Source organism: Myxine glutinosa, chromosome 5, assembly GCF_964187855.1.
Source record: "Myxine glutinosa chromosome 5, kmMyxGlut1.1, whole genome shotgun sequence".
Lineage (NCBI taxonomy): Eukaryota > Metazoa > Chordata > Myxini > Myxiniformes > Myxinidae > Myxine > Myxine glutinosa.
The window spans coordinates 143,139,884-143,157,688 of NC_136265.1; the positions used below are offsets into that span (position 1 = coordinate 143,139,884).

The 17,805-nt window shown below is 42.3% G+C and overlaps 1 protein-coding gene across 3 annotated transcripts in view; it reads left to right on the forward strand.

Moving 5' to 3' along the window:
* The window catches only part of NAT9 (N-acetyltransferase 9), a 40,710-nt gene that overhangs the window by 835 nt on the left and 22,070 nt on the right, over nucleotides 1-17,805 (forward strand). For all 3 annotated transcript variants that reach the window (XM_068135669.2, XM_068135668.2, XM_068135670.2), the window contains exon 2: nucleotides 17,359-17,468. In XM_068135669.2, the coding sequence (XP_067991770.1) occupies nucleotides 17,359-17,468 (110 nt within the window). The remainder of the gene's footprint in view (nucleotides 1-17,358; nucleotides 17,469-17,805) is intronic.

Sequence of the window (17,805 nt, forward strand, 5' to 3'; positions counted from 1 at the left end):
AAGATGTATCTTTTAGAAATTTAATTAAATAAGTCATTAATAAAAAATTAAATAATTAATTGATTACTCAATAAATAATTAATCGATTAATCAATAAATCAAAAATATCCTTGATAGCCACATCACTTGGTCACTGTCATGTCCAAATATTAGCTTCCCAGCTCAAAAGGTGCCTGAGATATTGGCCAAATGAGAAAGAAAATAAATAAATGATTAATAATGAAAATAAATAAATAATAATCATTAAAAAATTAAATTATCAATCAATTCGGTCACAGAACACATAAACCACCACCATTTCATCAGAATCTGTAACTGGAAAAAAAAAAAATTAGTAATTAATCGAATAATTAAATAATTAATCAATTAATTGATTAATTGATTAATCAATAAATCAAAAATATCCTTGATAGCCACATCACTTGGTCACTCATGTCCAAATATTAGCTTCCGAGCTCAAAAGGTGCCTGAGATATTGGGCCAAATGAGAAAGAAGATAAATAAATGATTAATAATGAAAATAAATAAATAATAATCATAAAAAATTAAACTATAAATCAATTCGGTCAGAGAACACATAAACCACCACCATTTCATCAGAATCTGTAACTATAAAAAAAAAAAAAAAAAATTGTCATTAATCGAATAATTAAATAATTAATCGATTCATTGATTAATTGATGAATTAATAAATCAAAAATAGCCTTTGCAGCCAAATCACCTGGTCATTGGCATGTCCAAATATCAGCTTCCTAACTCAAAAGGTGCCTGAGTTAATGGTCAGAAGAGAAAGGAAATTTGATTAATTAAATAAGTACTTAATTGAATGAATGATCGTTTTAAGGCCATTTTCCCCGCTGGAGGGGGGTTAGTCTTGCGGGCCCCATGACAACCATGGTTCCCTGTTTGAGGCAAAAAAATTTTTTTTTTTTCTGGCCGGATGCCCTTCCTGACGCCAACCCTTGGTCACGCTCTGATGATGCGCAGGGATACAGTGTGCCTATTCTGAATCGGGGTACACACCGTGATCATTCACCCCAGCAACCTGGTACTCAATTTGCCGACCTCGGAAGGATGACAGGCTGAGTCAACCCCCCTGGCGTTAATTCAGCAATCTGACCGGGATTCGAACCCAGGATCCTCGGATCCCAAGCCGGCACCCTGACCGCTAAGCCAACACCAGGCACTTAATTAATCGCTAATAATTAAATAACTCCTCAATTTATTGATTATTCAAAAAAACAAAAAATACCGTTTTTGAGAAAGGACTTGCTCACTACTGTGCCGACATTTCAGCTTCCTAGCTCAAAGGATGGCTGAGATATCATCCGGACAAACAAACAAGAAAGCAAGAAAACAAGAAAGCAACCAAGAAAACAAGTACAAATACATTCAAAGTACACCGCCCCCATGACAAATAATTAAATATCCTGCACCGCGGCATTGCCGGGGTGCCTCGGGCGCCCGGTAATACCGCAGTGCAGCTCATTGAGGCTGCATTGGGAGGGAGAGGTGTACACTAATTGATTGATTAATTGTATAATTAAAATCAATAAAAGATTATCACAAAATATTTTCATAATCAATTGGCCAATCGCATAACTAAACCACTAGTGCTTCATCCGAAGATGTATCTTTTAGAAATTAAATTTAAAAAGTCATTAATAAAAAATTAAATAATTAATTGATTAATCAATAAATAATTAATCGATTAAATGATTAATCAATAAATCAAAAATATCCTTGATAGCCACATCACTTGGTCACTGTCATGTCCAAATATTAGCTTCCCGGCTCAAAAGGTGCCCGAGATATTGGCCAAATGAGAAAGAAAATAAATAAATGATTAATAATGAAAATAAATAAATAATAATCATTAAAAAATTAAATTATTAATCAAATCGGTCAGAGAACACATAAACCACCACCATTTCATCAAAATCCGTAACTTTTAAAAAAAAATTTTTTCGTCATTAATCAAATAATTAAATAATTAATCGATTAATTGATTAATTAATAAATCAAAAATAGCCTTTGCAGCCAAATCACCTGGTCATTGGCATGTCCAAATATCAGCTTCCGAGCTCAAAAGGTGCCTGAGTTAATGGTCAGAAGAGAAAGGAAATTTGATTAATTAAATAAGTACTTAATTAATCGCTAATAATTAAACAACTCCTCAATTAAAGGATTATTCAAATAAACAAAAAATACCGTTTTTGACAAAGCACTTGCTCACTATTGTGCAGAAATTTCAGCTTCCTAGCTCAAAGGATGGCTGAGGTATAGCCCGGACAAACAAACAAACAAGAAAACAAATAAACAAACAACCAGAGTGAAAACTGAGTACACCCTTTCAGCGTGCGTCACTGCCGAGCCCCCTTCGGTGCCCGGAAATGACGATTTGCAATGCCTGGAGATGGCATAGGAAAGGTGCGGTGTACAACAAACAAACAAACAACCAGAGTGAAAACTGAGTACACCCTTTCAGCGTGCGTCACTGCCGAGCCCCCTTCGGTGCCCGGAAATGACGATTTGCAATGCCTGGAGATGGCATAGGAAAGGCATAGGAAAGGTACAATAAATGATTAATAAATTAATAAATAAATAATAATCATAAAAAAATTAAATTATTAATCAATTCGGTCAGAGAACATATAAACCACCACCATTTCATCAGAATCTGTAACTTAAAAAAAAAACGTTTTAGTCATTAATCGAATAATTAAATAATTAATCGATTAATTGATTGATTAATTAATAAATCAAAAATAGCCTTTGCAGCCAAATCACCTGGTCATTGGCATGTCCAAATATCAGCTTCCTAACTCAAAAGGTGCCTGAGTTAATGGTCAGAAGAGAAAAGAAATTTAATTAATTAAATAAGTACTTAATTAATCGCTAATAATTAAATAACTCCTCAATTAATTGATTAATCAAAAAACAAAAAATACCGTTTTTGAAAAAGGACTTGCTCACTACTGTGCCGAAATTTCAACTTCCAAGCTCAAAGGATGGCTGAGATATCGTCCGGACAAACAAACAAGAAAGCAAGAAAGAAAACAACCAGAGTGAAAACTGAGTACTCCCTTTCAGCGTGCGTCACTGCCGAGCCACCTTCGGTGCCCAGCAATGACGATTTGCAATGCCTGGAGATGGCATAGGAAAGGTGCGGTGTACAACAAGTAAAGATACATTCAAAGTACACCGCCCCCATGCCAAATAATTAAATATGCTACAGCGCGGCATTGCCGGGGCGCCTCTGGCGCCCGGCAATACCGCAGTGCAGCTCATAGAGGCTGCATTGGGAAGGAGAGGTGTACGCTAATTGATTGATTAATTGTATAATTAAAATCAATAAAAGATTATCACAAAATATTTTCTTAATCAATTGGCTAATAGCATAACTAAACCACTCGTGCTTCATCCGAAGATGTATCTTTTAGAAATTGAATTAAATAAGTCATTAATAAAAAATTAAATAATTGATTGATTCACCAATAAATAATTAATCGATTAAATGATTAATCAATAAATCAAAAATATTGTAACGAATTCGAGAAAATGTAAAGAATGTGAGAATTATGGTTTTGTTGTGTGTAAATGGCACCCTCCGTAATGTAAAGAAAGGTCGAAGCTCGTCCTCTTAGTTAATTCCATAAACCTACACACAGGACACCATATATCCTTTTAAATAGTTAGTCCCTTATTCTATGTAGGTTAAGGATGTGTGTTCCCAATAGTTTGACTCTTCATTGCACCGAATTAAATAAGAGTAGGCCCCTCCGACGCCCCATGGCAGCTTCCAAGTGCCAGGTTTGCCAGGTTTGCTGCAATTGACTCTTTAGCCACCTTGCTGCATTTTCATCTCCCGTCCACTTTGCTGCATTTGACTCCATTACGCACGAGGTAACCACGAAGAAGAAAGGCGGGTCTCCACCTCGTCATAGTGGGGAGGAGTAAGTCGGCCCCGCTCATCCAACCCAGAACGAGGGGTTTGGCTTGAGAGGGCGGAGAGAGAACGCTTGGGGGAGGTTCGCAAAGGTTGAAGGGCGGGCCCTATATAACCCGCCGCGGGACGCTCCCCACAGGGATGAGCTGAGAGGAGAGATGAGTTCTGAGTCCAAGAGATGCGCTGGAGATGAGCAGGTGTGACCAAGCGCCGTGATACGTGCCGCGCTGCAGGAGAAACGGACCGAGGCAACGCAAGGAGCGTGCGAGGCAGCAGTGCAGAGAAAGCAACTTCGCCCGCGCACTTTGGGACCGCGGGAGTTCGCAAGGCCACGGCTCGGCTTCTTGACGGCGGCGCTTTCTGGCCCGACCGTGCCCAGGCCCCGCTGAACCTTCCTTGCCTCTCAAAGCCATCCATCCCAAGCCATTCATTCCTGACATCATTTCCCCGTGTAAGTGTGAATGTTCGTCCGTCTTCCACGTTGTCCTGGGGTTTATTAATTAAGTTGTATAGGTAAGCTAATGATTTCACTGTGTCTCCTGCTCCTTCCATTTTCTGTATATAACCTTGACTGCTCTCTTTGCTTTGGCTTGTGTAAATAATTAATAAATCCTGTTATTCCTCCGTACTTCTTCTTCTTCATTCTCGTTCGGTCGCTTTAGTGGTTTCAATATTGAGTGTACGTGGCGCGATTCGGCCAACGTTCAGGATCGGGTTTAGTGAAGGCTAATGACTCGAACTTCGGGTTGCTAAAAACCGCTCGGCAACTAGACTATCCAAACCGGGGTTCGAGCGGTACTTGTCTCCCTAGTCTGCGGAGGGACGGAGAAAGGTATTCGGGATAAATCCTGGACCCATAACCCTGATCCGTTCCATCCCGCGGGATAGCGTTACAAGTGCCAGGAGCGGAGCCGGTCAGCTTAACAAGACAAGGGACTAACCACCCCTTGCTAAGAGGGAAGGGCCGTACTCCGTATCTGTAACAATTGGTGTCTGGGAGTGAGATTCGAGGCCCGAACCAAATTTTTTATAACATCAAAAAAAATTGGTCGAAATTACGAGCGGCCGAAATTTTGTTTAACATCCCAAATTGAGTCGTGCCATGGACAATCAAGGCGATCGTATGCAGGTGGGTGAACTAGAAGAGGGGTTAGGGGTAACCCAGGACCAGAGGGAAGAAATGGAGGAGGAGAACAATGGCAATGTGGTTGAGGAGGTATCAGGCGCACAAAATGGCGCCCTCGCGCACGTGGTTGTAGGGGCACAAAATGGCGCCTCGCACAAGCGCGCGGTCGCCGAGCCCGCTGTACCAGCGGGCTTTAACATGCAGCCGTTTGACATGCAGCAGTTCATGGCACGGTTCAGCGAATATATGGCGGAGTCGAAGTGCGACAACGAAAAAAGAAGCAGGGAAATGAAAGAAATGAGGGATGAAGCGAGGGCTGATAGTGAGAAAATGGAAAACAGAATGGGGGAGCGACTAGGAAATCAAATCGGGGGGCTAGAAGCTAAATTTGAGGGGTTAGACAATAAATTTGAGGGGTTGGACAAGAAATTTGAGGGTTTAGACAAGAAATTTGAGGGTAAATTTGAGGGGTTAGACAATAATTTAAAGGGGTTAGACAATAATTTAAAGGGGTTGGACAATAAATTTGAAGGGTTAGACAACGGGATAAAAGAGGTGAAGAATGGGTTAACGGGGTTGGAAAATAGAATGGCTGCCCAGGAGAACCAGGTGGAAGGAATGAAGAATGGGTTAATGGGGTTGGAAAATAAGATGGAAGGCAAATTGCGGGAAATAGGGGAGCAATCCGCCCGGGAAATCAAACAGATGGGGAACCAGATAGAGGAGGTGAAAATCGGGTTAGAAGGGAAATTGGATGCTCAGAGGGATGAATTGGGACAGATGAGGGCGGCATCTACTAAAGAGATGGAGGAGATGAAGGAGGAAATAAGACGAGGTGTAAGCGAGGACGTCTCGGGGGTACGCGAGGAGGTAAAGCGAGGTGAGAAGCGTATGGAGAAAGAGGTGAGAAATGGAACGGCTAGGTTACAAGGGGGCATAGAAGACCTAACGCAGGAGGTGGAACAGCTAACGGTGGGACAAAAAGAATTAGTGGAGCAGGTACAAAAGAACACTGCGGTACTAGGAGGGTTGAAGGCGACACAAAACGAAATCAAAAATGACTTGTTAGCGACGAAGAGGGAATGTCAGATGGCACGTGAGGGACTGACAACGAGGTTGGACGAGGTGACGGAGGCAATGGAGACAAAGGACCGGGAGGTGAGGACGCACATAGAAACGGTCAAGGTGGCCTTAGAGGACGAAATTGAGGAGACGCACCGGGAAATAAAAGAGGTGAAGCAAAAGTTAGAGGAAGTGGAAGAGGGGGTGAGTGAAATTAAGAAGAGACGGAGGGAAACTAAGAGGGAGATAAAGGAGGAGGTGATGGAATATGTACAACGTCGGTGCTCAAATCGTGATGGTGTGTTCGCTAACCAAATAAAGAGTTTGCAGGTGGCGAAGGAGGTGTGGAGACGAGGTGCCAAGGTGAGTGGCGATATATTCGGAAATGTATATGATGTGAGTGGAGCTTCAGTCGGCTTGGGGGTTGGTGTGGACCCGGGTGTTCGTGAGAGGCCGCGGGTGAAGTGTGCGACAGGTACGGAGTGCGAAAGAGGTGTGCGAGAATGTCCGACCATGGGGTGTGTGAGGAAAAAGTGCGCGCCGAGGAGTGAGTTGGTCGTAGCGCGTGTGCGAGGGGGCACATTGAAGCGCGGGATGGGGAGTGTTACAGAGGATGTAACGAGAGAATGCACACCTGTGGTGAGTGTTACGGAGGGTGTAACGGGAGAGTGTGCGCAGGAGGATGCGCGAGAAAGGTGTGTAACAGAGGAGTGTATGGGTACAGAGTACGCTGTCAAGAGTAAGGGTGAATGCGCGACCGAGTGTGGAGGTGAGAGTAGTGAGAGTGACGTGGAGCGTGAGTTGGTTGTGGCAGGTGAGAGAGGATGTACACCTGGAATGGAAGGATGCACACCTGGAATGGTAGAGCGTGTGTGGGAATGCACACTGGAGTTGGTAGTGAGGCACGTTGTTGGGTGTACGGAGGAGAGCACACCTGTGGTTGTCACAGAGGAGGTGACCGAGGAGGGAGCGCGAAGAGGTGTGTTGGTGAGGTGTGCGAACGAGTGTGTGCAAAGGTGTGCGGTGGTCAGGTGTGTGACAAAGTCTGTAAGCGGATTTGAGTGTACCTGGGTGTGTCAGGGAAGGTGCAATGATAAATAGCATGGAGACAGCTGGATGTATGAGCAAGGAACGGGCTGCGGGGTGTAAGCATGCGAGTGGAGCATCGACGCTAACCGCGTTAGCATTTTGAGCGACTTATAGCCGAAGCGGGCCTTCGGTGTGTGCCGGGCTTCGTGTGCCGCGGGGACCCGCGGGGATTGTGACCGCGGCGGTTTCGAAAGAACCGCCGTGCGGGATCCACGCCGTGCTGCGCTCTGAACGACCGCAGCCGTGCTCCGCTAGGCGGAATGCGCGGCCCGGTAAGAAGGGTCGTCATGGCGACCCCCTTTTGTTGAGGCGTTCCGGCAGGGCGAGATCGGGCCATTGGACGGCTCCGTGCCGAGATGGTGCGTGGGATCTCGGCCCGGGTAAGCGTCCTTCCCTGCACCGAGTGCCGGACGCATCCAGCCGCCGGCACCAAGCAACCCGCATTCATTGCTCGGCTTTGCGAAGCCGGGCTTTACAGATGAATTGGCGCACCGAGAGGCTCAAGTGAGTAGACGTGTGATGAGGATAGTGTTTTGGACCCGAAATTGAAAAGCAAAATTTTATGATTGGCAAAGGATTGGCAGAGTGATGATTGGCAGATGATTGGTAGTGATTGGCAAATTTTTAATTGGCTGAAATTTGGTGTGCAAAATTGGTAGTGAGAGATACCCGATGTGGTGGGATGGCAACTCTGCCATCTCTCACAGCGGGGGCAAAGGAGCACTAGTTATGGAGTTTATGGCAGTGAAAACTAGCCCGGGAGGGTTAGGATATCGTGTGTAGGGACTTAGAGATTGACAATAGGTAACGCTAAGGTTAGGTAGTGACAATGATACCTGTAGTGGGGACGCAGGTAGATTAGTTGGATGATAATGACGAGGGAGCGCAATAGTTTAAAGGGGCGACTGGGAAGCGCAAGTTCCAGAGGGGAGTAGTTAGATGAGATGATGCCGTGTGTGTGAGGATCGAAAGTGTATTGAGCAGGGTATGAGTAACTGATTGTGATTGTGAGTTGTATTGTGATTGCACAGGTGTGCAACTGAACAGGTGGATGGAGCAGTGTATGAGGGAGTGATGGTCATGTGTGTTGTGTTGACCCAAATGGTCCAGGAAGGAAGGAGGGTGCAGGTAGCACCAGTAGGAGTGATTGCACAGGTGTGCAACTGCAGGTGTATGGAGAATGGTTGTGTGAAATACATGGAGTGTGGAATATATGGAGTGTGGAATGGATGGTCGTGGAGTGAGTATGGTGGAAACTGTGGAGTGGAGTGGATGGGGCGAAGGTGTGGATGGGGGAAAGGAGGATGGACCCCCATCACGAATACCCGGGGAGGGTAGTGTAAGTGTTAGGTAGAGGGTACAGGTAAATTGTGGTTGGATATTGGCATCTGTGGTGCGTGGTGGAAGAATGATGGTTGAATGGGTGCATTAGTGTTGTGGAAATGGCTGGGCGTGTAGCCTGTTAGTGCGTGTAGTCGGATGGGCACTCCACCACTGTGAGGATGTCGGCCAGGTGAGGCCGCAGATGGGCTCTGGGAGCCGGTAGAGTTGTGGTGGCTGGGGCCCGAGGATCCGGAGGACGGACCCGGGTAGCCCAGTGCCAGAGGGCACCGAGGGGTGACAGAGCCAGGAGGGGCCTTCCCCAGTTAGATAGGTTAGGGTGAGGAGCTAGGTAAGCTCAGGTGGCAACTACAGTGGTGGAGGTGTGCAGGTGGGTAGACCTGCTGGGAGAGCTACACGACTCAGCCCGGAAATTGTGCAAGGGCACCGGGAGATGAATCGGGGGAATGAGACCCCAAATTGAGAAGCACCACAGTTTGGTCAATGGGAATTGGTTTTTAGAACCCATAGTGTAAGTTGGCCAATGGATTGGCAGGGAAAGACCCCAGGTAGTGTAATGTGTGTTAATGTCATTTAGAAGATAGTTAGGATTAAGAATCTCCTCGCACCATCTGCATCCACTCACCTGAGATGACGTACCTCCACACCATGCCAGGTGGTTTTTATTATTTTTATTGTGCAAATGTTTGGAATGTGAGACGCATCATGACGTGGGTGTGACATTGTGCTGTTGTTCCATCTCTCCCTCCTTATGAGGATTGATGATGAATTGGGTGATGGCAAATTTGGTTAGAGGGATTGTGGGGACGAATTTGGTGTAGGGGAAATATGGGGGAGACGTGACAGTAGTGACGAATTTGTAAATGTGTAGATTGTTGTAAATATGGGGTAAGGGCAAGGGTAGAGTAGGTGACAGTAGGGGTGACGTACTGTCGGGACGAGCTTTTCTCCGCTCCGTCTCCATACGCACCTCGCCTTGCATTGCCTTTATTGATGTGTACCCTTGTGACCTTACCCCTCGCTCACCTGTCTTTCCCCCCCCCCCCCCTTGTCTCCCACACGAGGACTGGGCGTCGAGGGGAGCATGCGGAGGTCGCCTTGTGTGCCAGGATCCTCGCAACCAGCATGCATTGCATTGATGTACCACTTTATGGACCGCTGTTCTGCGGCCAAGTACCACTTTATGGACCGCTGTTCTTCGGCCAAGTACCACTTGATGGACCCCATGTTCTGGGGCAGGGCACCTCTGCTGGGGACCGGCCATAGTGGCCAAGTAATCTTGCTTGCGGACCTCGGTAAGGTGACCCCTATGCCCAACAGGTGGACCATCCTTAGTTGGCCCCTGTGGCCCTAAATAAAAAAATGGACACTTTGTGCTTTTTATATTTCCAAGTAGGCCGCATGAAGCAAGAAGACATCGGGAAGAACATCGGCCCAGCAGAGAAGGAGAAGACCTCCACCAGTTGTTTTTTTGTGTTTATTACAAACAGTAATGACTGTGCACTGGTTGGTGCTTTTGGGTGCTTTTGGGTGCTTTGGTGTTATTGGTACTGGTGCATCAATGCAATGCGTGCTGTCTCCTCCCTCCCAACAGGAATTTCCTTCTCCTTGTTTCCCGAAAAAGAAAAAAAACACAGGTCCTGGGTTGCGTTGTAAATAAGAAATAACGTCACTGTAAATAATGCTCCCCACCGTAAATGTATAGCTTGAAAACAATTCCGCAATTCGGTTATCCTGTGGGCACAAGTCTGTTAAGCAGGGTGCAATGCAGAAGAGGGACATATTTATTTGTGTTTTAAAATTGTCGCACTCAGGGTCAGGTTAATTGTAGAGGGAATTACACCTATGTGTCACACTAAAAGTAAAGTTTTATAGGCCCGAGAACGGGCCTGAAGGAAGAAGGGTGCAGTGTAACAAATTTGAGAAGTGTAACGAATTCGAGAAAATGTAAAGAATGTGAGAATTATGGTTTTGTTGTGTGTAAATGGCACCCTCCGTAATGTAAAGAAAGGTCGAAGCTCGTCCTCTTAGTTAATTCCATAAACCTACACACAGGACACCATATATCCTTTAAAATAGTTAGTCCCTTATTCTATGTAGGTTAAGGATGTGTGTTCCCAATAGTTTGACTCTTCATTGCACCGAATTAAATAAGAGTAGGCCCCTCCGATGCCCCATGGCAGCTTCCAAGTGCCAGGTTTGCCAGGTTTGCTGCAATTGACTCTTTAGCCACTTTGCTGCATTTTCATCTCCCGTCCACTTTGCTGCATTTGACTCCATTACGCACGAGGTAACCACGAAGAAGAAAGGCGGGTCTCCACCTCGTCATAGAGGGGAGGAGTAAGTCGGCCCCGCTCATCCAACCCAGAACGAGGGGGTTGGCTTGAGAGTGCAGAGAGAGAACGCTTGGGGGAGGTTCGCAAAGGTTGAAGGGCGGGGCCTATATAACCCGCCGCGGGACGCTCCCCACGGGGATGAGCTGAGAGGAGAGATGAGTTCTGAGTCCAAGAGATGCGCTGGAGATGAGCAGGTGTGACCAAGCGCCGTGATACGTGCCGCGCTGCAGGAGAAACGGACCGAGGCAACACAAGGAGCGCGCGAGGCAGCAGTGCGGAGAAAGGAACTTCGCCCGCCCACTTTGGGACCGCGGGAGTTCGCAAGGCCGCGGCTCGGCTTCTTGACGGCGGCGCCTTCTGGCCCGACCGTGCCCAGGCCCCGCTGAACCTTCCTTGCCTCTCAAAGCCATCCACCCCAAGCCATTCATTCCTGCCATCATTTCCCCGTGTAAGTGTGAATGTTCGTTCGTCTTCCACGTTGTCCTGGGGTTTATTAATTAAGCTTGTATAGGTAAGCTAATTATTTCACTGTGTCTCCTGCTCCTTCCATTTTCTGTATATAACCTTGACTGCTCTCTTTGCTTTGGCTTGTATAAATAATTAATAAATCCTGTTATTCCTCCGTACTTCTTCTTCTTCATTCTCGTTCGGTCGCTTTAGTGGTTTCAATATTGAGTGTACGTGGCGCGATTCGGCCAACGTTCAGGATTGGGTTTAGTGAAGGCTAATGACTCGAACTTCGGGTTGCTAAAAACCGCTCGGCAACTAGACTATCCAAACCGAGGTTCGAGCGGTACTTGTCTCCCTAGTCTGCGGAGGGACGGATAAAGGTATTCGGGATAAACCCTGGACCCATAACCCTGATCCGTTCCATGCCGCGGGATAGCGTTACAAGTGCCAGGAGCGGAGACGGTCAGCTTAACAAGACAAGGGACTAACCACCCCTTGCTAAGAGGGAAGGGCCGTACTCCGTATCCGTAACAATATCCTTGATAGCCACAACACTTGGTCACTGTCATGTCCAAATATGAGCTTCCCAGCTCAAAAGGTGCCTGAGATATTGGCCAAATGAGAAAGAAAATAAATAAATGATTAATAATGAAAATAAATAAATAATAATCATAAAAAAATTAAATTATTAATCAATTCGGTCAGAGAACACATAAATCACCACCATTTCATCAAAATCCGTAACTTAAAAAATATTTTTCGTCATTAATCAAATAATTAAATAATTTATCGATTAATTGATTAATTAATAAATCAAAAATAGCCTTTGCAGCCAAATCACCTGGTCATTGGCATGTCCAAATATCAGCTTCCTAACTCAAAAGGTGCCTGAGTTAATGGTCAGAAGAGAAAGGAAATTTGATTAAATAAATAAGTACTTAATTAATCGCTAATAATTAAATAACTCCTCAATTAATTGATTAATCAAAAAACAAAAAATACCGTTTTTGACAAAGGACTTGCTCACTACTGTGCCAAAATTTCAGCTTCCTAGCTCAAAGGATGGCTGAGATATCGTCCGGACAACCAAGAAAACAAGAAAACAAACAAACAAGTACACATACATTCAAAGTACACCGCCCCATGCCAAATAATTAAATATGCTGCAGCGCGGCATTGCCGGGGCGCCTCCGGCGCCCGGCAATACCGCAGTGCAGCTCATTAAGGCTGCATTGGGAGGGAGAGGTGTACACTAATTGATTGATTAATTGTATAATTAAAATCAATAAAAGATTATCACAAAATATTTTCATAATCAATTGGCTAATCGCATAACTAAACCACTAGTGCTTCATCCGAAGATGTATCTTTTAGAAATTTAATTAAATAAGTCATTTATAAAAAATTAAATAATTAATTGATTACTCAATAAATAATTAATCGATTAATCAATAAATAATTAATAGATGAAATGATTAATCAATAAATCAAAAATATCCTTGATAGCCACATCACTTGGTCACTTATGTCCAAATATTAGCTTCCCAGCTCAAAAGGTGCCTGAGATATTGGCCAAATGAGAAAGAAAATAAATAAATGATTAATAATGAAAATAAATAAATAATAATCATAAAAAAATTAAATTATTAATCAATTTGGTCAGAGAACACATAAACTACCACTATTTCATCAGAATCTGTAACTTAAAAAAAAAATTTTTTTGGGTCATTAATCGAATAATTAAATAATTAATCGATTAATTGATTAATTAATAAATCAAAAATATCCTTTGCAGCCAAATCACCTGGTCATTGGCATGTCCAAATATCAGCTTCCTAACTCAAAAGGTGCCTGAGTTAATAATGGTCAGAAGAGAAATGAAATTTAATTAATTAAATAAGTACTTAATTAAACGCTAATAATTAAATAACTCCTCAATTAATTGATTATTCAAAAAACAAAAAATACCGTATTTGACAAAGGACTTGCTCACGACTGTGCCGAAATTTCAGCTTCCTAGCTCAAAGGATGGCTGAGATATCGTCCGGACAACCAAGAAAGAAAACAAACAAGAAAGAAAACAAACAAACAAGAAACCAGAGTGAAAACTGAGTACTCTCTTTCAGCGTGCGTCACTGCCGAGCCCCCTTTGGTGCCCGGCAATGACGATTTGCAATGCCTGGAGATGGCATAGGAAAGGAGCGGTGTACAACAAGTACACATACATTCAAAGTACACCGCCCCCATGCCAAATAATTAAATATCCTACAGCGCGGCATTGCCGGGGCGCCTCCGGCGCCCGGCAATACCGCAGTGGAGCTCATAGAGGCTGCATTGGGAGGGACAGATGTACATCTAATTGATTGATTAATTGTATAATTAAAATCAATAAAAGATTATCACAAAATATTTTCTTAATCAATTGGCTAATACCATAACAAAACCACTTGTGCTTCATCCGAAGATGTATCTTTTATAAATTTAATCAAATAAGTCATTAATAAAAAACTAAATAATTAATTGATTAATCAATAAGTAATTCATCGATTAATCAATAAATAATGAATCGATGAAATGATTAATCAATTAATCAAAAATATCCTTGATAGCCACATCACGTGGTCACTGTCATGTCCAAATATTAGCTTCCCAGCTCAAAAGGTGCCTGAGATATTGGCCAAATGAGAAAGAAAATAAAGAAATGATTAATAATGAAGATAAATAAATAATAATCATTAAAAAATTAAATTATCAATCAATTCGGTCACAGAACACATAAACCACCACCATTTCATCAGAATCTGTAACTGGGGGAAACAAATTTTTTTTAGTAATTAATCGAATAATTAAATAATTAATCGATACATTGATTAATTGATTAACTAATAAATCAAAAATATCCTTGATAGCCACATAACCTGGTCACTCATGTCCAAATATTAGCTTCTGAGCTCAAAAGGTGCCTGAGATATTGGCCAAATGAGAAAGAAGATAAATAAATGATTAATAATGAAAATAAATAAATAATAATCATTAAAAAATTAAATTATTAATCAATTCGGTCAGAGAACACATAAACCACCACCATTTCATCAGAATCTGTAACTTTAATAAATAAATAAAAATTGTCATTAATCAAATAATTAAATAATTAATCGATTAATTGATTAATTGATTAATTAATAAATCAAAAATAGCGTTTGCAGCCAAATCACCTGGTCATTGGCATGTCCAAATATCAGCTTCCTAACTCAAAAGGTGCCTGAGCTAATGGTCAGAAGAGAAATGAAATTTAATTAATTAAATAAGTACTTAATTAATCGCTAATAATTAAATAACTCATCAATTAATTGATTAATCAAAAAACAAAAAATACCGTTTTTGACAAAGGACTTGCTCACTATTGTGCCGAAATTTCAGCTTCCTAGCTTAAAGGATGGCTGAGATATTGTCCGGACAAACAAACAAGAAAGCAAGAAAGCAAGAAAGAAAACAAGAAACCAGAGTGAAAACTGAGTACTCTCTTTCAGCGTGCGTCACTGCCGAGCCCCCTTTGGTGCCCGGCAATGACGATTTGCAATGCCTGGAGATGGCATAGGAAAGGAGCGGTGTACAACAAGTACAGATACATTCAAAGTACACCGCCCCATGCCAAATAATTAAATATCCTACAGCGCGGCATTGCCGGGGCGCCTCTGGCGCCCGGCAATACCGCAGTGCAGCTCATAGAGGCTGCATTGGGAGGGAGAGGTGTACACTAATTGATTGATTAATTGTATAATTAAAATCAATAAAAGATTATCACAAAATATTTTCTTAATCAATTGGCTAATACCATAACTAAACCACTAAAGCTTCATCCAAAGATGTATCTTTCAGAAATTTAATCAAATAAGTCATTAATAAAAATGTAATAATTAATTGATTAATCAATAAATTATTCATCGATTAATCAATAAATAATGAATCGATTAAATGATTAATCAATAAATCAAAAATATCCTTGATAGCCACATCACTTGGTCACTGTCATGTCCAAATATTAGCTTCCCAGCTCAAAAGGTGCCTGAGATATTGGCCAAATGAGAAAGAAAATAAATAAATGATTAATAATGAAAATAAATAAATAATAATCATTAAAAAATTAAATTATCAATCAATTCGGTCACAGAACACATAAACCACCACCATTTCATCAGAATCTGTAACTGAATTTTTTTTATTTTTTTTAGTAATTAATCGAATAATTAAATAATTAATCGATTAATTGATTAATCAATAAATCAAAAATATCCTTGGTAGCCACATCACTTGGTTACTCATGTCCAAATATTAGCTTCTGAGCTCAAAAGGTGCCTGAGATATTGGCCAAATGAGAAAGAAGATAAATAAATGATTAATAATGAAAATAAATAAATAATAATCATAAAAAAATTAAATTATTAATCAATTCGGTCAGAGAACACAAACCACCACCATTTCAGCAGAATCTGTAACTTAAAAAAAAAAAAATTTGGTCATTAATCGAATAATTAAATAATTAATCGATTAATTGATTAATTAATAAATCAAAAATAGCCATTGCAGCCAAATCACCTGGTCAGTGGCATGTCCAAATATCAGCTTCCTAACTCAAAAGGTGCCTGAGTTGATGGTCAGAAGAGAAAGGAAATTTGATTAATTAAATAAGTACTTAATTAATCGCTAATAATTAAATAACTCCTCAATTAATTGATTCATCAAAAAACAAAAAATACCGTTTTTGACAAAGGACTTGCTCACTATTGTGCCGAAATTTCAGCTTCCTAGCTCAAAGGATGGCTGAGATATCGCCCGGACAAACAAACAAGAAAGCAAGAAAACAAACAAACAACGAGAGTGAAAACTGTTTACTCCCTTTCAGCGTGCATCATTTGCAATGCCTGGAGATGGCATAGGAAAGGTGCGGTGTACAACAGAGTGAAAACTGAGTACTCCCTTTCAGCGTGCGTGACTGCCGAGCCCCCTTCGGTGCCCAGCAATGACGATTTGCAATGCCTGGAGATGGCATAGGAAAGGTGCGGTGTACAACAAGAAAGAAAACAAACAAACAAACAGAGTGAAAACTGAGTACTCCCTTTCAGCGTGCGTCACTGCCGAGCACCCTTCGGTGCCCGGCAATGAGGATTTGCAATGCCTGGAGATGGCATAGGAAAGGAAGGTGCGGTGTACAATATAAATCGCAAACATTTATAATTACCTTTTTAAACAGTCACTATTGCTGTTTAACACCAAACTGAAAGAAATTTGGCAGAATCCCAGCATGCTTGAGGCATTCTATGCTTACCGCATGCACCACAGACGAACGGACCCGAGCTTAGATCTACTGTAATCTATATACCCCAGAGAGGGTAATAACGGTACACAGTAAGTATGGGGCTGCTGGTTTACATCATTTCTACAAGTATAACTGCACCACTGATGCAGTGCCCCTGTGAGCTGCGGCCTGCGAGTGCCCCATGTATAGTGTGCCATACATACAGCGCCCCCTGTGGGTTAGAGCAGTAATTGGTAATTTGTTCAGGGTGCCGGTGATAACTCGCCTCCTCTTTGGGAAATACTGTGGGATATTTAACATTCACCAATGACAAGTGCTGGTAGATGGCTCTTCTGGCTTAGCCTCCTTCCGATAGACAGCTAGCCCATTGAGGCCGAGCTCTGCTTGCGAGATTCACACCCAGACTTGTCGGCTCAAAAACAAGTGTGCATACTTCTCAGCTATCCTGCCGATAAATTTATCCTGCCCTCTAAGTTTACCTACTTTAATCAATGGATTCTGAGCCGTGAGGCTCTTTTTTACAAATAAGTAAAGCGAAGCTGGAATAAGTTTGTCAACAATGTCATGCATCGAAAGGGAGAAGGAGGGAAAGAACGAAAGCCCTCGATGGATAAAGTAGTTTGTGAACAGTAAAGATAAGCAATTTATCCTCTCTTATTAAAAAGATGTCTACTTGTCTTTCTTATAGGTACCATGGATGGATGCAAGACCCTGTTCTTTTGCGATTGACTGCATCCAAGCCGTTATCCTTGACAGAAGAGTATAAACTTCAACAGAGCTGGTGTGATGATGGAGACAGTATGTGATTACAGAAAGCATCTGATGATATAAACTTGTGAAACCTGGTCGCAAATTCATCTGCACACTGCCCCCTTTCTGGTTGTGGTCCATGGTAATGCCGTTGTGGAGATCTGTCTCTCTCAGCACTAGTGGTTCAGAAATTACAACTTTGATATCCCAAAAAATTAAAAAGCTTGAGTTGGCCTTTTGGTGTTCCCATCTGAACATTTGGCTCCAAATTAAAATCCCCAAAAACGTTTGTCCATTGTCTACAAATGTCCTTGTAATTAATGTAAAGGTATACTGACGTCTTTGTCAAGAATGATGTATAAGCTCCACCAGCCTCCAGCATTGT